Source organism: Cydia fagiglandana, chromosome 18, assembly GCF_963556715.1.
Source record: "Cydia fagiglandana chromosome 18, ilCydFagi1.1, whole genome shotgun sequence".
Taxonomy (NCBI): Eukaryota; Metazoa; Arthropoda; class Insecta; order Lepidoptera; family Tortricidae; genus Cydia; species Cydia fagiglandana.
Genome location: NC_085949.1, coordinates 8172909 through 8195073, shown reverse-complemented (window position 1 = coordinate 8195073; position 22165 = coordinate 8172909). Strand labels below are relative to the sequence as shown.

The 22165-nt window shown below is 38.1% G+C and overlaps 3 protein-coding genes across 5 annotated transcripts; 2 read left to right on the top strand and 1 right to left on the bottom strand.

The window, feature by feature from the left end:
• Positions 1-79: 79 nt before the first annotated feature.
• On the top strand, positions 80-1625 carry LOC134673386 (SAYSvFN domain-containing protein 1). 2 transcript variants are annotated; one of them, XM_063531356.1, is made up of 3 exons: positions 80-221; positions 427-595; positions 926-1625. In XM_063531356.1, exons 2-3 carry the CDS (start codon positions 434-436, stop codon positions 1316-1318), a joined length of 555 nt encoding a protein of 184 aa, XP_063387426.1. In that variant the 5' UTR covers positions 80-221; positions 427-433; the 3' UTR covers positions 1319-1625. The 2 variants fall into 2 exon arrangements, with proteins under 2 accessions (XP_063387426.1, XP_063387428.1); XM_063531358.1 differs by having other exon boundaries at positions 80-240.
• On the bottom strand, positions 1439-21882 carry LOC134673385 (uncharacterized). Of its 2 annotated transcripts, none has more exons than XM_063531355.1 (4): positions 21400-21882; positions 16597-16841; positions 8856-10016; positions 1439-7939 (listed from the first exon to the last, which is right to left on the bottom strand). In XM_063531355.1, exons 1-4 carry the CDS (start codon positions 21687-21689, stop codon positions 7161-7163), a joined length of 2475 nt encoding a protein of 824 aa, XP_063387425.1. In that variant the 5' UTR covers positions 21690-21882; the 3' UTR covers positions 1439-7160. The 2 variants fall into 2 exon arrangements, with proteins under 2 accessions (XP_063387425.1, XP_063387424.1); XM_063531354.1 differs by having other exon boundaries at positions 16597-16845; positions 21404-21882.
• On the top strand, positions 4070-5110 carry LOC134673604 (histone-lysine N-methyltransferase SETMAR-like). The gene has a single exon (XM_063531604.1). It carries the CDS (start codon positions 4070-4072, stop codon positions 5108-5110), a length of 1041 nt encoding a protein of 346 aa, XP_063387674.1.
• Positions 21883-22165: the final 283 nt, after the last annotated feature.

Below are 22165 nucleotides of genomic sequence, written 5' to 3'. Positions count from 1 at the left end.
TACTTTTTCAACCAACGGGGACACCCCTATACAATGCTTGCGTCAACTGTCAATGTCATTTCATGACAACTATACCAAAGCGTGTCAGCTGGCGTTGCATAGTAATTGTTTGCATCTCTTGTTTGTGTAATTTCAGCGGCTATTGTCGCTAAATAAACATTGTTATGCCTTTTATTTAGTTCAGAAACAAAACATCTTTTTTAAACAACGTAGTCTAAATTGTGAGTGCTGTAACACCCAGTAAGATACCATACTTTTATTGTTTGTCATTTCTTGCACTTATTGTTAATCACAAGTTTTGCTTGTAGTTTTTAATGAACACCGTGACTATAATCGAAGTTTGATAACGTTTTAAAGCATACTGAGCGTAAAAATTTTATAGCTGTAGCACTATTGTTTTTATATCGATTTAATATCATCGATAAGGTCACGGATGGAGGCAAAATTAAAGGAATATCGCGCTCTTCGACGTCGCAAAGAGCTCATTGAAACCGCGAAGAACAAGATTGAGCAATCCAAAAATAAATTTGTGGATTTCATCACCCCAAACTTCTTCAAAGAGATGGAAAAGGCAAAAGAAGATGAGGTGTTGTTGGTACGTAAAGTGATTGGTTTGTCTCGAAAAGGTCATGGTTAAACATTTAGTGTTAGAATGTTTACAAATCCTTGAATTTTTAATGCAGATTAGGTGTGGATTGTGTGCATGATTATTGTTTTCTTAGATACAACAATAGGAACAATAAAATTTAATGGTTTATTTCGAAATTCACGGTTATTTATTTAGGTTTAAGCTACTAGACTAGCTAGCGATAGACCTGTTCAACAATCCATTCTTTGGATAATTTTGAGCTATGATAATATTTAATTTCCTGTATATATGAAGAAACTAATAAAAAATACTGAATGTTTTCTTTTTACATTACAGATTGAAAATGAAGAGCCAACAGCTTCAGAGTACCCTGTACGCCAATTTGAAGGTAGTACAGATTTAGCATCATTAGCATCAGAAACCAGTGAAGTAGAAGAAACCTTGCCAGCAGGATCACAAGAATCTTGGCGATACTTCATCATCAAATGGACCATTTACACCATAATATGGCTTACACTATATGCATTCTTCCTGAAGATACAATTCGGTGCAGTCTTCTTTGTATTTTCCGTTTTAATTGGGATATATCTAAATACTAGAACAGGGCCGAAGAGGAGGGGAGAAGTGTCAGCATACAGCGTATTTAATAAGGACTGTGCCAGCATTGATGGGACACTGAAAGCTGAACAGTTAATGAAAGAAATGATGTATGGTTCTGCTGTTCGGTAAACAGTGACTATTCTAATTTATTTATTTTGTATATTTTAAAGTTCTTATTAATACAGGTCCACAATAAAGAGATGGAAAACACTCAATACTTTTTTTTCAAGGCAAATGAAACACAATTCTAATATTTCATAAATTTGACTTTGGTTTTATTTATTATATTTACTTACAAATCTTTAATAACAAATATAATTGTTCATGATTATAATATAAAATATATTTTAGTTAACTTATACTGCAGTACAATATTTAGTGTGCTTGGTAACTGGCATCTTTGTTCATGAACATTACAATTAATGACAACATTAACTAGAGTATTTGTGTATAAATCACTAACACAACTATACATAAAGCATCAATGACATAGCCTACTTAGAAACGTACTATAATAATGTAATATAAAAGAAAAGTATATGTAACATCATTTGAAGACATCCAAATTATATTTGTAGGTATATATACTGGGCCCTGTACTTCAGTGGAGTAATATCAAAAAGAATAATATGTTAATATTGGAAATTGAAGTAGATATTAAAACAAAATGGCTGATTAAGCTGTGATTTTCTAATAACAGTATTACACGTGGATTGTATCTTTAAATGTCAATTTTAATTAATAGGGCTTAAATATAATGGTAATAAAAAGTCCTCCTTATAAAAATTTCAACCTATTCCAGAGCCCTTCTGGCTTAAAGTTTACACTTTGTATTTGATTTACAAAAGATGTTACTATAAGTAATAAAATTTTAATATAAATATTCCAATTAGAATCTAGACAAATAAATAAGATGGCACATAAGTAAAGTTAATTTAAACACTGTAGCTGCCTTATACTTAGGCTAAAGTCAGAATTGTACAATGTTCCTGTTTTGCCCCGAGAGATCAGAAGAAGTGAAACTTCACCATTTGAGCAAACAAAGATGGAAGGAATGTCAACATTAATACAAGTATTATAAGGCCAAGTTTTGTAAAGACCCATTATAAATATCATAAAGGTATGATGGTCAATAAGGGAAACATCGTTTGTGACCGTCTACACAATTTAACATCTTACCTGTCGTACTTAAATATACGTACCGTATGTAAACGCGTCTTAAGCATGTTTTGGCAAGGTTTTTATATTGGTACCTACATGTTTAAATTTCATATACACGATCTTGCCTTAACAAGTTTTCAACAAGGGTCTTCTGTACTGCGAAGATACAGCCAGAAGAAGGATCATTTAGATGTGAAATAGCCTCTATTTTATGTAGAAGTGTATGGTTTGTATATTACACAAGTTTGTGTTCCATGTTTACATTTTTGTACACAAAAACACAGACAAGGGACAGCCCTGTTTTAGAGCAAGTGATCATAATAAAGAGAAAGACGCTAAATAATCTCAATATGGATATTAATTCCCTAAATCTTAATATTAATTACACATGGCACAAACACTAATGGAAGAAGGAGACCATTCATTTTTTTAGACGAATTTTCCTTTAACATAGTTATACTAAATTTATATTAATACACACTGTGGTAGGTACTTTGTTTCTTTTCTAGGTATTTATGGTGAATCAGGGCAGTTTCAACCATGAGACATCTTTGATAAAGTAGCAATTAGGGTAGAGGGGATATCATTGGGTATGTGGCCGTACAGTCGTACACAATGGAAGTGTATAAATCTTATACCACTTTACCCCATGGTTGCAACTGTCCTAAATTATGCCATTGCCAAGAGTTCATTCACGAACGGTCTCGAAATTTGAAAGTGGACAATAGGTATAAGGCACCGTCAGTTTATATTACAATATTGGACAATTCTTACCTATTTACAGTTGCATAAAAAAAATCATGGCAAAAGTATCTAATCTAACATTTCAGGGTTCGTTACGTCATTTTCAAATAAATACCTACGTTTGTAGTATGTACCTACTAATAAAATGCCCGAAAGTATTTTGAAACTACAGAGTTATACAGAATATACACATCTTGGCCAGATCCCCTGATGTATGAAACACATTAGTAAAATGCCTGTGTGATGACATGCATTCAATTTTAAACACTACCGTGAAGATTATAAAGTTTATTTTATGCAAACCATTTATTATTTGGGCCACACTATACATATGTATATTATGTACTATTTTTAGAGGTCAACGAGATTTTACAATAGCCTACTTTTGCACAGGCTTCCGTTAAAAATGCTGAAGCTACTTACTTAATTAACTAAAAATACACGTAATTCATATTTTTTTACATTGTGCTTTTTTTAAACCAATGCATTCACACCTTTAAACACCATAGTTTTTTTGTACAATTATATTATCATGCTTCCTCACATTATTAAGAAAAATATTATTTTAAAGCTTATTCAAGTTCCAGTATCAAACGAAATACTTACTATTAGCATTCAAATTAAGGGGTACTTATGTGAAAGTAACATTTACCAGGCGGTCCCATAATGATCTGGCCTGACCCACTTCTGCGTAACATGTCATGACATGTTATGCACCATTGTATAGCATATCTAATCAGGCCGCGTAGCCAAGATGTCAATCGCTTACGCTCCGTAGCGATCGAAACGCAACTGTCACTGTCGCGCTAATATAGAAGAGTGATAGAGAGACATAATGCTTTTCGATGTCGAAGCGATAGCGATTGTAACCTTGGCTAGGCCGGCTGTAGTTTTTAAACGGACAAGCGTCAACTTGTTTGCTTTATTTGCAGGTTTAGAGAAAGTTAAGTCAAGGTTGTCGCAAGATTTTTAGCAATGTCGAAAATTGAGTACCGAAGCGTCATAAAATTCCTGTTTAAAGAAGGATTATCTCCCACTCAAATAAAAGATCGTTTAGATGGCGTGTACGGCGAGTCTTCTCCTTCGTATAGCACCGTAAAAAATTGGGTAAACGAGTTTCGATTTGGTCGGGAAACTGTCGAAGATCTGGGACATGATGGAAGACCAGTGGAGGTCCTCACTCCTGAAAATATTAACAGCGTCCAGGAGGAAGTTTTAAGTGATCGCCGCCTAAAGATCAGAGAAATAGCAGCAAGGCTAGGGCTTTCTAAGAGCACCGTCCACTGCATAATTCACGATCATCTTCACATGAGTAAGGTCTGTGCAAGGTGGGTGCCTAAACTTCTATCAGCGGTTCAAAAAGAAGAACGAGTGAAATGTGCTTCCAAATTTTTGGAGCTCTGTGACGAAAACCCTACAAACATAATTGAACGGCTGGTGACTGGAGACGAAACAATGGTGCTTTATTATGATCCCGAGAGCAAACGCGAGTCGATGGAGTGGCGCTTTAAAAACGAAAAGCCCCCTATTAAAGCAAAGGTGCACCAGTCCAGCAAAAAGCTGATGTGCACAATCTTTTGGGATTGCCATGGTATCCTGATGGTCGATTTCAAAGAAATTATAAATAGCGAGTACTATGCTTCTTTGATCCACAAATTGCGGGCTTCAATAAAGGAAAAGCGACGAGGAAAGCTAGCCAAAGGGGTACTGCTGCTACACGACAATGCTCCCGTACACACCGCCTTCGTGGCCAAGGCTGCAGTTCGCGAGTGCGGGTTCACTGAGGTCGACCATCCCCCGTATAGTCCGGACATGGCTCCCAGTGACTATTTTTTATTACCAAACCTGAAGCGAGACTTGCGAGGAAAAAAGTTTTTCAATGACGAAGACCTGGAGGCGGCCGTTTTAGGTCATTTTGAAGACAAGATTTCAAGGTACTTTTATAAAGGAATAGAGATGCTTATTCAAAGATGTCAAAAGTGCGTTGACATTAAAGGCGACTATATTGAAAAGTAATAATAGTTTTATTTCGCTAGCATTATAATATTTGGTTCAGGCCAGGTCATTATGGGACCTACCACGTACATGGTAACACTTTTACGTACCTTTATGTCAGGAAGTGTACCAAAATATTGTTCGAGTATTACTAGAGTTGGAGTTCCGTGAACACTCTTTATTTAACTATAAATTCTATTAATGGGGCCTATATTTAAAAAAAACAGATAGTTGTCAAAATTTGAAGTTAATTTATATAATAAGTAAATAGTTGCAATAATTAAGTATACAACTACAACATTATAGTTTGATTTTAATTGAGGAATTTATTGACTTTTGTACTTAATCGTATGTCACTGCTCGGTCAATATTGACTTTGTCCAATATTAATGTACAGTACATGTATATGTATGTACGTATTTATACGAGCCATCTCATTACCAGGTATTTATCTATGGGCCAATAGTTGCCTGAAAATAAATGTTTTCATTCATTCATTCATTACCATAATTCATCATGAAGAGTTGGTAGCAAAGTGGTAAGGTTTTCTGCTTTCTAACTTGAGATCGTGGCTTCGAACCCCGGCTAGTGCCAGTGAGTTTATCTGAACTTATGCGAAATATCAGTAGCATGATTTATAAGTATTATGCAGACTAGAAGATTTTGAATAGTTCATGTTGTTTCTTAAAACTGCATTTTTTTAATGAATTACACGTTTGTCACGAAATAAACGTAGATTTACCTTCTTGCAATGCGCATAAATTATGCAATTACATACTTCAATAAGATATACATATATAAGGTCGTATTGTGTTCATCATATTGAGACCACCTTTAATACTGTTACTTGAATGGTCTACAGTCTTATTGTCCAAAAGTATTAGTAAATTTTCTTTATATCCAACAATGACACTACGCTAAACTCTATGGCTGCCCATCTCAAGACAATCGTGAGATCGTGACGAATGTTCGATCTGTGCATGACTATCAAATCGAAAGCTGTGCGGTAAAACCCGATAAGTCGTGCAAATAGGTTTTAGAAATTAGAACTACCTATGTGACGTGCGTAGAGTTGTTATTTAACTGCCAAAATATCTCGATTTATCGGGTTTGACCCATCCCTCGAAAAAGTCTCACGAAAGTCAGGGCTAATTTCGACGGCGCGCGAACTCGCTTGCGATTTTAGTTACATTGCGGACTGTTGGTTACGTCCAATTCAACCGACCGATCAAAACCCGCAATGTAATGAAACTCGCATGCGAGTTCTCGCATCGTCTAATCTCAATGATCCCTCATTCTTCCCCCCGCTGTGCGTTGTCGTCGCTTGTATTAGGTACTTCACCACGCACTTCGCATGTAGCTTTATTGCTACAATTATTACATACCCCCTCGGATATATTATTAATTCTTTACATCGAGACCCGTTTCAGAAACAAAGCTAATTTTGTAAATATTAAAAGTTTGAACGGGCCTTCGACTTCCCTTGTTAGAAATATCAATTAAAAATATTCAAGTATAGGAACAGAATGTTAAAAAATCAGCTACACTCTGGTACACTCTATCACATAAAATCACATCAAAATTGGTCCGTTAATTTCTAACGGGGTCGTGGGGCGTGGTATGTTGATTACGTATTGCCAGGGCCGGACACAGGCCATTAAACAAGAACAAATTAGGTAACTGATAAATTGATAGCATCCATAAATCGCCAATTACTTATAGATTTACCTCGATAACAATGTCCAAGTCCGGCTCTGCTTAGTTCTCTTATTCTTCTCACAGTCTTTTTCATTTTGTTTCATGTACTTCAATAAATATATGAAAATTGTACTATCACCTATCATTATCTATTGTCATGTGAATTCAATACGTTACACCTAATTATCAAGAGCTATACGAATTACTAAAATATCTGTACTCGTTCAAAATAGTGTTGACTAGTAGGAGAATGTCATAACTAAAGGAAATAACATTTATATCTTAATTACTACTAACACTAACGCGTTATTTGTATTTGCACCTTAACAAAACGACATAAGGCTCGTTTTATAATGGATGGCAATTGACGCTTTCAGTCTGCTGTTAGCGGGGCCGTTGTTATAGGAGTTTGAGATCTATTGACTGTGTTAGGAGTCTGAGATCTATTGAATTTGCTACAAAACGACAGTCTCCAGAAATTGGGGCCGGGCAGGAACGGGTTGACGTCGTCTCCGCGTTTTATGTCCGGTAAAAGGAACACTACGCTAGCAGCGATTATCATATGCCAAATAGAATGTACAATCTTATAATTCTGCTCAGTCTGAAGAAAAGCAAAGCAGATCAAACCTACACCGACCAACAATATGCCTATAGGCAAGAAAGTCGTGTAATACGATCTCTTGAACATTAACGCGTGAGCCTTTCTCCAATCTAAATACCAACTTAAGAATAAAAATCCGCATCCAATCGCAACTGGTAAAATAAAGGCGACTATAGAATGCATGTTCCACGTAGTGAGTAAAGCTATGATTATTGCACCGATGAGTTGTAATGAAGATCTCAGTTTATCACCCATAATGGCCATTGCCAGTAATGTTACCCAGAAGCACATGATACCGCAGTAGAAGTCTCCGAACTGTAGAATGTTCGGTCGGGTGATACAGTAGGCTACCTGAGCGGGCGCGTCGCAGGCGTGGTAGAAAGTAGAGAAGACCATAGTGAACCCGTACATCATGGCTTCGGTGTAGTAGAGTCTGATGATGGCCACGTAGATGGAGATGAAGAAGAGCATGTTGCTGAGAGTCAGGAGTAATACGGACACGATCATGGATACGCTGCTGTCCATCCTTGAGTCGTCAGAGCAGTCCCAGCCTGAAATTGTAAATAATGATGGTTAAATCTTATGTCTTTATTTATATGTAGGTGTAAATACCACTTTGCCGACTTGACTTACGAGTATAGCTCTTACGGAAAAAATATACAAATGTTTTAAATTCACATACGTAGGATTAATTGCCTACCAAGTCCTCTAAGTTAGGGTCAGAATGCTGCAGTCATAAATTCATTTGTGTGCTATGTAGTTAGTTGTTTGTTTGTTGTAATAATAATATAGATAGCTTATGTCAAAGACAATTTAGACTAGAGGAATATTGCCAAAGTAAATTACGTAGTCAGTACAATTACTGCCATCTTTCGACACAAATGATTAAAACTTTTAGAACGCCATTTGACTTTGATCCTTATTTGTTCACTGATATGTGTTAAATTTGTTAAATAACAAAAAGTAGCGAGGATAGGCCAAAGGTATGGTGCCATTTTTTCGAGCAATGGCGCCATATATTTAGCCTACTGTCGTAATTTAGAAAGAAGTAACTTCATGACGGGCGAGAATCAAAAAAGAAAAAAAACCGACCGAATCGTATCTGTGCAAACGGATGATATTAACATTAATAGTAATGCTAAATGAATTGAAAGGTTAAGTATATCATAGTCTGTATCTTTAAATATTTAAATAAAAGTAAACAAACAATTCATAACAATTTCAATTCTTTAATATACCATTTATTTGTTAACCAACCAAATACAAAACCTCCTGTACCTATCAGTCACTAAACGGCCTGACTTTAACCTACATTATTAATTGATCATGTATTGTTTTCATGTACCTACCCTTAACTGGATTCATGTACCTACCCTTAACTGGAGCCATTTTTAGGGTAGATTTTGTTTACTTTTAATACCTAGAGATACAGAGTATAGACGCTTATAGAGTGAACTGATGACTCACCTCCGTAACCAGCCGTGCAGGAGCAAAAAGACATAATCAGTCCCCCGAACGTGTTGAGCAGACAACTGCCGTGGTTCCCGCAGCGGCCGCCGACACAAGACGACGATGAGATCGACAGCACCACTGTCACGTTGCAATCCTTCTCCCCCTCCCGCATCGACACGTTCCCCAAGTCTTCCTCGTCCCTGTCTAGCACGCTAGAGTTCACGTAATACTTCGTACCGTTATCAAACGTCCGACAAGGACAGACGACTTCATCGCAAAACAAGCGGAACGTCAGATACCACTGCCCGTCGTCGGGAAAAGGAATTATCACTTTATCGTCTATGGACTCTGAGTCCGTACTGTTCAACACGAACAACGCCGGCTTCACGTGATCGTTGTATTGGCAGTGTCCGGACGATAAGGGCAAGCTTGTGTGACCGATGTCCAAACAGATCACAACGCGCATATACTGGCTATCCTCGGTAAACGCCAACAAATTTCCTTGCGCTCCTTTCCGATCTCTTTTCCATCCCATGTAATATTTTAAATTTTTCATAAGCAGACTAGCTTCCAAAGCCAAAGTGCCTCCGATATCTAAGATTTTGGTCACCGGAAACCTTAAGGACTTCACTTCGTCCGAGGTCAGATTGACTAAGCTGGTTGCGTCTTGCAAATCGGTGGTAGGTAAGCCGTAGTCGAATGTGAAAAAGCGACCTTTGTCGTCGCGCATAAGGTCTATAACGGAATGATTGCTGAGATCGTCTTCTTCCGTTCTGGCGTAGTATAGGTTGTTACAGTCATTGATTTTGGTATCATTTTCGGGGGTGTAGTGTTCTATTCTGAAGTAATGCCACGCGTTGGGATGAGGAATGAAGTTCACTGAGTGTACATTGCTGGCTCTTGGGTCGAAGTAGCATGAGAGGAGGTTATTATCTAGGGAGGGTTGGTATAGGGCTTCTACAAGGAAGATGACATATCTGTCAGTAGCTTCAGTGTTCGTGATTGTGAAGTTGAAGTTAACTGGTTGTATGCTGTCGACGACCATACATTTGTAGGTGGCGGGAATATTAGAGTAGGAGATGGTGATGCCCTGGTCACAGTCTATAAGTCGGATGTCATCGTCTATTTTCACTTGCAGGTCCGTGTATAAGATTGTATGGCAGTCGGCCACGAGACCTGGAATGAGACGCCATAGAATAGATTAATGAGTGCGATATGAGTCGTATAGTGGTCGTATATGTTGCTAGTCTTTTTAAGTAAAATATCTTTAAACCCCCCTTAGGGCCCTTAGTGCACTGTTAAGCTGTTAACTGTCTAAATATTCGTACATATTATTTCTGGGTATAAATAAAGTAAAAACCGAATATGTTTATTATGACATATAAATAAGTAGGTATACCTTTAAACAGCGGATATTTAGGTATAGTCAACTGTTAAAATATGGGTGTACAAATCATCTCAAAAATATGTCCTATAACTCTTACGTCAATGTAATAAGAGCTATGAGACATATTTTTGAGATGATTTGTACACCCATATTTTTACAGTTGACTGTACCTATACCTAGAAAATACCCAAAAATTTCTCGTATGACCCAAACGAAGTGGAGAATAAGTAGGGTAACTTATATTTTTATTACTACGAAAAAAAAATATGGAACATTAACTCGGGTATCCAGATTTGATTCTTCGCTGTATAGACCAAGGACACATACTCGTATATTTACCTACTGTAATGCCGTAAACATATACCATACATATTCGTAAAAACATTAGGACACCAGGGACATATTCCCCTCTCCACTACTGCAAGTTTCAAATATGCATACCATACCCAGGTCAATACCGAGTCATATGACGTACAAAATTAGGTTCACATTAGATCATCTAGACCGGACAAAAATCACAGCTCGCGCTAGATTGACATCACTGCAGTTGTGATTGTACCGGCTTCCTGCCAACCTATTTACCATCTAGCCGTTGGATCTATAATAAAATGAGCAGCGTACGAGGGTACCTACGTACGAGGGTCGCACTGAAAGATTCGGGAATGGGACACTTAGAAATAACATAATAGAAAGAGGCATATAATTGATAAAAATGTAACTCTTTATAAAACTTTTAAGGTATGTCCCATTTGGTTGTCTTGTATTTAAGAATTACTGGCAATTTGAAAATTGTATGTCAAACATTATTTGAATTTTTGGCCAAGTGATTTTTCGGATTATATTTTTAAACGGTTTTCAATATGCCCTCAGCGAACAAATAAAAGTTACAATGGGCTTCTGTTATTTTTTTATGAATTAGAGTTCATCGTACGCTCGTTTGCAGTTAAAATTAAATATGAAAGTCACTTTCATTTTATCCCATGGGTGATCTTAAAGAAGCATGTCATTCCAAAGCGACGTCAAAAATTAAAATCGCATTTGTGCTGTTAATTAAAAAGACTGCCAAAAAAGTTGCATATCGGCAGATTTCGACATTCCTAAATATTCATATGACAACAGTAAAAAAATCTTTTATATATGTATATATATATATATAAAAGATATATATATATACAGGGTGGAAAGGCACGACGATCCTTTCCGCAAAAGGGGGATTGTTTAGCCTAAGCTCTATATTTTCTCCATAGAAACTATGTTAATATGGGCAACCGTTTCTAAATTATGGCCTTTTAAACATCCGTGCAAAAAACTACTTTGTTGTAACCCTAACAGGTGACAGGGTCAATGAACTTACTTGTAAACAATTAGTATACGACAGGAAATTATGCTAATTTGTTGCCATCTAACCGTTCTTAGGTCTGCTTACAACACGGTAAGAATCGTTGCAGGAATTTCGCTTTCTTAGTGGTTCCACTTGTTCAATACTTACTTGAATGAAGTAGTTATGTTATTCCTTAATATTAATAATACTAACCACAACATTGTTTACAACGACAGTTCAAATTGTGACATTGACAACCACTCAAAAGTAAGCAATTGTCTTATAAATATCTCTGGTTTCCTTGACTGATAAAAAGGTTTTAGTTTCTTAACACGTTTCACAAAATTATTTTCGAATAATTGGAAACTATCTAAAATAATAAAAAATTACAAGTAGGTTGTGTTTGATGGATTAAAAAACTTGCAAAAATGAAATACTAAGAATAAATCAAGAATAAATACTTCTTGAATACCTAACTAACAAACCTTCTTGCGTGGTAGGAAATAGACAAGACGTCTGATGTTTGAAATTAAATTGTCATTGAACTTTATTTATCTAATGTCATATTCTTCAAATAAAAATGCCGTGTTAGATGCTCGTGGTTATTTAAATCTGTGGGCTGTGTAAAAGATTTGGTGTACCAAACAGAATGTGAAACTGCGGACGAGACTGAGACATTAAAGGCTAATTGCTGCTTTTGACAATCTGCGGAGGAAAAATTACGAAGAGCATACCTACACTATCGCATGGGTAATGTGCGCGGGCTCGGGTGCGGGCTGCGGCGTACATTATAAGACACGGAGGTACATTTGAACACGCTATGTGAAGAGAAGATAGTGTTAAATATTGGAAAAAAGTAATTATCTAAGAAAGTAATAAAATTGTATGTAATATTTTTGCATTAATTTGATTTATTTGTCATTTAGGCGTCATTCATAGATCATTGCGATTCTGTCAACGATCGGAAAAAAGCGTAAAGACCCGAGCTTTCCCGACGGGGATCCTTAATCTAGCCGTCATGTGCACATGCTATAGGGTTATCACCACAGTTAAAAAGTAGAAAATTTGGTATTTTTATTTTTTACTCAATTAAGGATTCTTACCATTACCAATCTGCTCTGTATCGCTTAAACGACCTAATACTTCCGGGAAGGATCGTCGTGCCTTTCCACCCTGTATATATATATGTAAAAAAAAACTTCAATTCCGTTGGCTACTCCACGAATTTCATACAAAATCACTAAGGCCCCAAAATCGCCATACAAAAAGGACTTTGGGATTATGAGCCGTGCATTACAGAATGATTACTTTCAAAAGAAAATTTATATGCGTGGTCAGTTTGAGTTTAAGTATGCATTAAAATAAAGATTGACTGTCTAATTGCGACAGTTTTCTCTATTCCCGACATTTTTAGTGCAACCCTCGTATATCTATACGTCAACGCGGCATTTTGTACAACTTCGTATGTAAAGCACTACGCGTCGACCTCAGGCAAAGGCAAAAAAGTAGTTTTCTGTCTTTGAAAATCCAACAAAGTTGTTAACGCGCATAAGTAAGAAGTAATAAGAACTACACTCTAAAGGCTTCGTCACACAGGCGCGTTGGCGGGGCGTGAGCGTTTTATATGAAAAAGCGGCGCGCCACGCTCACGCCCCACCCGGAAAACGCGCCTGTCTGACGAAGCCTTTAACTGACCATCGAAATAAAAGGCCGATCGGCCTTACGACCTTACAAGTATGTATTTTTATTTCTCAATAAGGTTTACCACTTGTCAGCTAAACAGTGTGGACGATGGTACATTGTTCAGGTATGTTGGTTTCCAACAATCAAAATTTAAATCTTGTGGCTACGTCGTGCACCGAATTATTTTATTTTGGCATTTCTTGTTTATAATAGTTAAGAATTTAGAATAAAGTGTCTTGATATTATGTACATATTATAGTGAAAAAACTATGTTGGGGCGCAACCCTAAACCTAAACCCTAAAGTCCGTAGCGGCATTAACATATTTGCCATCATTATTTAAAACAAAAACGCATCTCTACTATGTATAAGAATTATGGTTCGAAATCGAATGACTACAAAGGAATGTCAAATAGTTAAAGGCTTAAATTCGTGTTAGCAATCAGGGTATGATTTGTTCAAAACTTGCGTGTAAGTACCTAATTAGAAAGGCGATGTCGATTTTAGGGCTCATTTAGATGATGCGCGAACTCGCATGCGTTGCATTACATTACGGGTTTTGATCGGTCGGTTGAATTGAACGTAACCAACAGTCCGCAATGTAACTAAAATCGCATGCGAGTTCGCGCGCTGTCTAAATCAGCCCTTAATGTTATCGAGTGAGCCATTTAACCTTAGCGGTCAGGACAATAGAATAGAGGTGAATTGCTGAATGACCTGATTGCCCGATATACTAGTATTACAATCAACTAGAATTAACGTAATAGGGAAATTATAACAAATTCTCCAACCAAAAAACGACCTAAAATTTAGAATTGTATGTTGATTGTCTTTGATGACTTGATATCGCGTAGGTGGGATGACTGGGGAGGGCAGAAAATGTAACAAGTTATCGATTAGTATTAGCCAAAGTAAAAATAACGTTGTTTTTTTTCTTTAAATTTGATGTGAAAACTAAAGATTTGTGACTCTATCAACAATAAAGTATTTTAGCTAATTATTCGATTATGGTATGTAACAATAGAATTTACTAATTTAACAATAGTCTACCATCATCATAGTCCTACAATTTTTGCCACAATATGCACGCGGTATGTTACTGCATGCTGGGATCCGCTTGAAAAATTACCCACTACATTTGACGCATTCACTACTTTTACGAAAGCGATTGGTATCTGACCGTCCAACTCAGAGGATAGCTTTTTAGAATCCGTCCGATTTCCTCACGATTTAGGTATATTCACCGAAAAGTGACTAGTAGGACCTCTACTTTAATAATTAACAGTATTTCGTGAAGTCCAAGAAATTCTGGTACTGGATTTGGAACCCACGATTACCGGTTTGGATGCCACGCGATCTCTGACCGTCGACCAGAAGTTTTAATAGTTTTAAATATTTAAATCAAAAATATGTTACCATCGTTTTATTCTGTAGGTAACACAGGTGTTCCCAATCTTGTCAATCCATGCTTTAATGAATTGTGATCGGCTGCTGCTAAACATTAATTGGCTTGATGTAGACTGTCAACGAGTTTCCCATAAATTAACATCATTACGTGGTACGTGATCGCGCGACCCCACCCTACGGGAGCGCCCGTGTACTTGGCCGTCTCGAGGGCGTAATATTCAACAATGTATTACGGCCCATCGATTTGACCTTTACCTACTAAATGGGAAATCTGTGACGCTGTCGCCTACATTGCTTAGATGGGTAACGAAAAATACAAACGTTCACTATCACTAAAAACCGGCCAAGTGCGAGGCAGACTCGCGTTTCAAGGGTTCCGTACATAAGTCCGAATCACGCTTGACTGCACATTTCTAATAGGTTTTCCTGTCATCTAATAGGTAAAGAACTATTCTGTGTATTTTTTTCAAAATTTTATACCCAGTAGTTTCGGAGATAAAGGGGGCCCGGTGGTCATTTTTTTGCTATTTTCGTAAATAACTTCTAACCTACGTATTTTAAAATTATAAAAAAAAACATGTCCATCTTTGGGTCACTAATTTACATATGTGTACCAAATTTCAACTTAATTGGTCCAGTAGTTTCCGAGAAAATAGGCAGTGACAGACGGACAGACAGACGCACGAGTAATCCTAATAAGGGTTCCGTTTTTTTCCTTTTGAGGTACGGAACCCTAAAAATCAGTAAAAATACTGCGTTGCGGCGTGGCAATGTGAAATTAGTATTTCGAATTACTTCCGTTGATGATATAAAAATAATGATCTTTATCACGACTTTATCTGTGAACCCAAACCCACCACAACTTAGTACGAATACCAAATGCTAGGTATGATAATAGGTAATAAAAGGCCATTATGAAATACAAATTGGTCCACTAGGTTTGATCTGAGCCTACTCAGCCTACCGCATATACGCCATTGTCCAAAAATCCTAAAATTAGCTCCCGATTTCTCACATTGTACGAGGTGTTGTAAATTGCAAACCTGGGCACATTGTTTCTAGCAATTCATCTGACCCGACGTCACGCACACGCACCAATCATTCAATGTAGTAACCGGTAGATGCTGTGAACCATTTAGGCCTACTTATCTAGAATTCTAGACCTCGCCTAGGCATCTATATAGGCAGGTTAGTCAGGTTACCCTATAATTCAATCTGGCTGCACTTATGCAATGTGCCAATTTTCTGAGTAAGTATAGACAATTGGTATATTATGTAGGTAGAGAGAGATGTTTAATAATAATATGATGAGTAGTACATAATGGTAAGGTTTATTGAAAACACTTCATAATTACTTATTTTTTACTTACAAAATACGCTTCTGAGGACATGATTTCTTGACGAGATTTTAATCTACATTTGTCAATGAATACAATCGTCATCGGCATCTTTTGAAGGCTTAGTCCCTGACCCTGTAGTAGAAAGCTTTTACAGCGTATGATAGACGCTCTCCTTAATTGGAGATTGTACTGGTGATGACAGCGTACGATAGACGCTCTCTTTAATTGGAGATTGTACTGGTGATGACAGCGTATGATAGACGCTCTCTTTAATTGGAGATTGTACTGGTGATGACAGCGTACGATAGACGCTCTCTTTAATTGGAGATTGTACTGGTGATGACAGCGTATGATAGACGCTCGATCTCTTTAATAGATTGTACTGGTGATGACAGCGTATGATAGACGCTCTCTTTAATTGGAGATTGTACTGGTGATGACAGCGTATGATAGACGCTCGATCTCTTTAATTGGAGATTGTACTGGTGATGACAGCGTATGATAGACGCTCTCTTTAATTGGAGATTGTACTGGTGATGACAGCGTATGATAGACGCTCTCTTTAATTGCAGATTGTACTGGTGATGACCATCTTAGCATATATAAAATATCAACGTACCTTGCTGCTCAACCTTCTGAGTCCTAGGATCTTCCCATTTTCTATACACCAGCGCGTACCAAGACCCAGGCTTGGGGTGGATTATACTGTAGGACTTATTCTTGCCATCAGACAGTAGTTCCACCGTGTGTATAGTGTCCCTGGTTGCCGGGTCCACGAAGTCTTTAGGGAAGGGGTACCCGTCGGGGTTCACGGCTGGGTAGGAGCCGTGCTTTATGTTGATTATGACATCTTGAGGGTCGCACCTGCCTGAAAACAAATGAACGTTTAGGTACCCGAGGGATACGCAACGCACGCTAGACGCTGACGCCGACCGCCATTAAATATATGGCGGTCGGAGTCAGCGTTGAGCGTGCGTTTCGTGTCCGAAGCGTGAGTCTGCTGACCCTGCACTAGACTATCCCGCGCGGGAATCAATGGTTAATAGAAATAAATTAACGGAAAGTGTGTACAAAATAGACACGTATTTGTCCGTAGCATAAGGTGTGAAAACAAAGAAAAGAGCGTGACATATCCACAGGTTATCAGGATATGGATTCAACCATTGGCATTTAGGTAAGATTGTAAACAAAATCTTACAATCTTAGTAACCTTTCAACCAGGCTAAAATGTTAGTGCTTGAGAAAGGAGACTTAGGCTCTCCAAAACATGTCGCGCGAGTGACTAAAAACAAGTGAGTCTATCTATTAAGCCGTAAAATTATTCAATGTTAGTATGTCTCACAACAGTATAAATTGGATCAGGCTAAAATGAGTTGTTAAAGGGATACGTATGGACCTAAAGTTAATTTATCAATTTCTACTGGTATTCTTGTTGCGAGGTATTCGAGAGTCCTACAAATGAGAGTCATGTGTCCACGACACGAGTGAGTAATTTAGACTGATTAGATAAGTTTAAGCATTTTAAGCCAAGCGGTTAACCTTTTTTATGATCAGTATCAGTTTCAGATTCTTTAACTCTGTAACAATAAATTCTTTTCGATTTTTACGAGGCCGGAAAGACGTCTGCTAATGCTAAAAATACCTATTCTGCGAGAATTTTGCTAGAAAACAAATAGACCAATTCGTTCGACGATCCGCAGTGCACCACCTATAATAAAAAAGCTCAAACGTAATACACTATCTTAAAATAGCTCTAATGTAGGTACACCTTATCGATCGATCGGTTTGAGGGTAAACATTGAGGAGTTATATTAATTGCGCACCTACCTGCGCTGCCTACACGTGTATAGGGCATGCTCCCGGGAACTCCCGGTTCTCATATTCCCGGGAATTCCCGGGAAATTTATGGTGTCAAAAGAACCGGTACTGAAGACCCGGTACCGGTACTTCCCGGTTCTCATCATATGACTGTTATTCCCATTTCAATAGTAGTAATGTTTTAGTACTTTAGCTCGGGACATTATATAACATTTAATAATGGTGCTATGAAACGGGGGACCCAAATAACCCGACAAACTAACCTAGTTAAGTAGGCATTCGTGCAGGCAGGCCGTGCTGTCATATAGTGCTGAGTGCATCGACTACGCTACGGCGGTGTGGCTCGGCCCAGGCGGAGGCAATGTGTGCCGGTTAATTTCGTAACATAGGTTGGCACGCCAATTAAGTGTTTGTTTATAATAAAATAAGTCATTTTTTAATTCTTATACAATTATTTATATGAAAATAAGTCATTCATAAAGATTGTACGCTAACAGAAACAATTTCTTAAAATTAATCAAAAGATGCCTTGAGAACCGGGAAGAACCGGGAATCCCGGTTCCGGCCATGCCCAGAACCGGGAAATGAAATTCTTGGTACCGGGACCGGTACTGCATGCCCTACACGTGTAGTTTATTTTAATCTCCTCGACTATTATTAAAAATATCTTGTTAAGTTAAAATAAACCTTCAGACACGAGATTTAAGGCCTAAATTATAGGAGCGGCGATTAACAAAGGAGTGATTTCAGAACACATTAGGGCATATTTACCGCCATTAGGGTCCCAGGGTAGTCCTCAAAGACCCCAGATGCGTTGGACCGACGAAATCAAAAGAAAAGGACTGCGGAGAAGAAGTGGCTCCAGGTCGCAGAACCGTGAAGACTGGCGTAATGAAGGATGCCTACACCCATGGTATAATAATATACTCCGCCTGGTACTCTCTTCCCGTGTTTTCTAGGTCACCTGACTGACACAAGCTTACGTCATCATGCGACAGCGCTATATGATAATATGGGATAGCGCTATACATATATAGCGGCCATGTTATTGTGACGTAGGCTTGTGTCACTCTGGGAAGAGAAGACCATGTTTTATTAGACTATGCCTACACCCGAAGGTCAGAGAAGGGTAAAAGAGAGGGAGGGAGAGAGAGAGAGAGAGAGAGAGAGGCGGAGGGATTCGCAAACCGCGGGAAAAAAGAATATCGTTACATCGTGTACCAGACCGCTTAGCATGACTTGCGTTTTCGCCCACGACTCTATATATTTTGAAGTCGCGCTTGACATATGCCGCGCGAGACAAGTGCGACAAACGTACAACGCAAGTCATGTTAAACTAAAATTGTTAGCCAACACAACCGAATTGCTTATGCTTAGTTGAAGTTTGGAAAAAAATATTGGTAAAAAATTTTTTTTCAACGCTTTGTTGTTGACGAGTTGGCTCGGTCATAGGTACTTTGCTTTCGGCTTTCAAATTATTAGACATATAGAAATGTAACTCAACAAATAAAATAATAGTGGTACTGTGCTAAGTCTTTCTGATTGTAAGATTTGTAAGTAATCATCAATATGAGAAAAATGATAAACATAATTTTATTTTAAACAATAACATCTACACCATTATAAACTTATACCTAATAAATTCGTTAAATACTGAATAAAAAAACCGGGCATGTGTGAGTCGGACTCGCGCACGAAGGGTTACGTACCATAATGCAAAAAAAAAACTGTCACCCATCCAAGTACTGACCCCGCCCGACGTTGCTTAACTTCGATCAAAAATCACGTTTGTTGTATGGGAGCCCCACTTAAATCTTTATTTTATTCTGTTTTTAGTATTTGTTTGTTATAGCGGCAACAGAAATACATCATCTGTGAAAATTTCAACTGTCTTGCTATCACTGTTCGTGAGATACAGCCTGGTGAAAGACGGACGGACGGACAGCAGTCTTAGCAATAGGGTCCCGTTTTACCCTTTGGGTACGGAACCCTAAAAACGATTTAATTAATAGAAGTGCCTGATTAATTAGGGAGTTCTGAGGAAACAAAATATTAACATACAGTTTGAGAATCCTGCCCTTTCACTCACTACACTTACAGAATATCGACACAAGTTCCAGTTATAATAATAACAATAAATATGGTCTGTTAATATGGATGGAATTCCATTCACTTGTCCCAATCAATTCAAGTCACAAGCAATATTTATTAGAGATACATGACAAGCCCGTGCTAGCCCTGCAATGAACGCAACCACTCTGGTCTCGTCTTGGGTCGTCCATTGAAAGCCACCGACGATTGTGACGAGTGACGAAAGCAGAATAGGACTAATAATTTAAGAACTTGACGAAAAACGAATGGGACGATCCAAGACGATACCACCACTCTGAATCACTGTAAATAAATACTGATGTAACTGACTGCATCAATCAATCAGTTCTAATGATAGAATCCTGTGTCTCTGTGATAAAGTATATGGACATGTGCCATGACACAGAATAAATAATAGTACTAGGTACAGAAGACTCACTCTCTAACAAAACGCGTCTGTCACGACCAGCACAGATATGGCCGCTAGGTGGCGACAGCGCCACGCGCGGCTTATGGCAAACCCCAAAATTGGGGTTGAACAGATGGACTTTTAGCTACCTGTAGCAAAGCGACGAAATCGCGGAGTGAGCCACACCTGGCCATGATAGTAAAGAGTATGATATCATGCTAAAAGGTCCAAGGTTTGACATGTATATTGTGTGTATGAATATTGTAAGGTGTATGTGAAGTCCCCAATCCACATTGGGATAGCATGGGGAATATAGGCCTCAGCCCTCTTGCGCACGAGAGGAGGCCTGTGCCCAGCAGTGGGACGTATATAGGCTGTTTTTTTTTATATTATTGTATGTGCAGTGCATTAAGAGATATAGCTATTATGGAGAAAGCTTATATTTTAAATTGACAGTTTTGTGAATTTCAAAGAGCTACCTTCGTCCAAATGTTACTAAACTCAACTAGTTGGTATAAAATTCTTGAGTGTGTCTGCCAGTTTGTAATTCAACAGGTAAATAGGAAAGTAAAGAGCCAACTGGGGCTCGAGTAGTGGCAAACCTATTGAGGAATGTGACAAAGTCATTAAATGGGATAATGGGGGCCTGTGTACACCTTACACTCTGCAGGTAAGTTTATTGCCCTTTACGCCTGCTTTCAAACAAATAAGTTAACAATCGGAAATGATGAGAGGACCAGAGTAATGGCTCCTCTACACGATGGTCTAACGCCGGCCACTCCAAGGGACGCATTTATGCGTTAGACGGAGCAAGTGATACTGCTATCTCATACTACCGCATGGCTACGTCCCTTGGAGTGGCCGGCGCTGGCCCATCGTGTAGAGGAGCCATAAAATGGAATTCCACTATTATTCAGTGGAAGAGGTTGTATGCACATCACCATTGCTAGTTAATCGTAGCCCAGTCCGCTCGCTGTGGAATGTGGCATTGCTCATAATTAAACCGCAATACATCAACTTTATTTTGCGGAGTAATGCGTCAAAAATAATGTATTGTTCTCAAACTGCGTAAATAAATATTAATGCAAACATCACACAAAACACCTACCAATGTTATTTAAATGAAGCTCTTCAGCCTGGAATGTGAAGCGTGCATCGCTAACGTCTTTCCTGACGGGATAAAACACAACAGACACGGTGCGGTAGCTTCTGTACATATATACATCGGTCGCTATCTGCCTAGTCACCAAATGGTAGTCATCCAATATCACTGTGCGTGTTTTCGTCAATTGGTCAAGTATCCGTTTCCTGTTCGCCTCCTCTTCGGCTTCTTTATCGCCATTGCATGCCGTATTACACACATAAAATAGCAAAAAATACAAACTGATTTTCATATCGCCTAGTGCCTACCTGGAAACTGATTAAGACACTCACTGGGCACTTTTTGATTTTAATTAATGTTTATCATGTATCGTTCTCGAATATTTGGTTATCGTTTATCTTTGAGTATTATTATCTTGTTGATTAACGATCGAAAGGAGATGTTAACCCACTGGAGACAGTACCACCTCCCTACTGCTCCCAGTGGCCAATGATACGTCACTGTCAAAATACTGTGAACCCATCATTCATTTCATGAACCATGAACCCATCCATTGTCAAAGTCAAATTTGAAACGCTGAGCGTGCATTCAGATACCATACGATATCAGTAGATATTATATATAGATATATAAAATAATGATATGTATCGGCTACGCGAGCCACATACGAGTACATGAACGTAATACGTATACAACAACGGAGCTGAAACAGTCGCTTTAGTCGAAGCCGGCCGGGAGAGTAGAGATTTTATCAAGAATACTTATTTT

Bases quoted from the DNA above. Each gene is read 5' to 3' on its own strand.
- LOC134673385 (XM_063531355.1), bottom strand. From the start codon at position 21,689: ATGAAAATCAGTTTGTATTTTTTGCTATTTTATGTGTGTAATACGGCA. The intron at 16,842-21,399 runs GTGTTTTGTGTG...GTTTTCAGGCAG, and splicing joins CATTTAAATAACATTGGTAG to GTGCGACCCTCAAGATGTCA. The intron at 10,017-16,596 runs GTACGTTGATAT...GTCTCATTCCAG, and splicing joins TCAGAAGGTTGAGCAGCAAG to GTCTCGTGGCCGACTGCCAT.
- LOC134673386 (XM_063531356.1), top strand. From the start codon at position 434: ATGGAGGCAAAATTAAAGGAATATCGCGCTCTTCGACGTCGCAAAGAG. The intron at 596-925 runs GTACGTAAAGTG...TTTACATTACAG, and splicing joins AAGAAGATGAGGTGTTGTTG to ATTGAAAATGAAGAGCCAAC.
- LOC134673604 (XM_063531604.1), top strand. From the start codon at position 4,070: ATGTCGAAAATTGAGTACCGAAGCGTCATAAAATTCCTGTTTAAAGAA.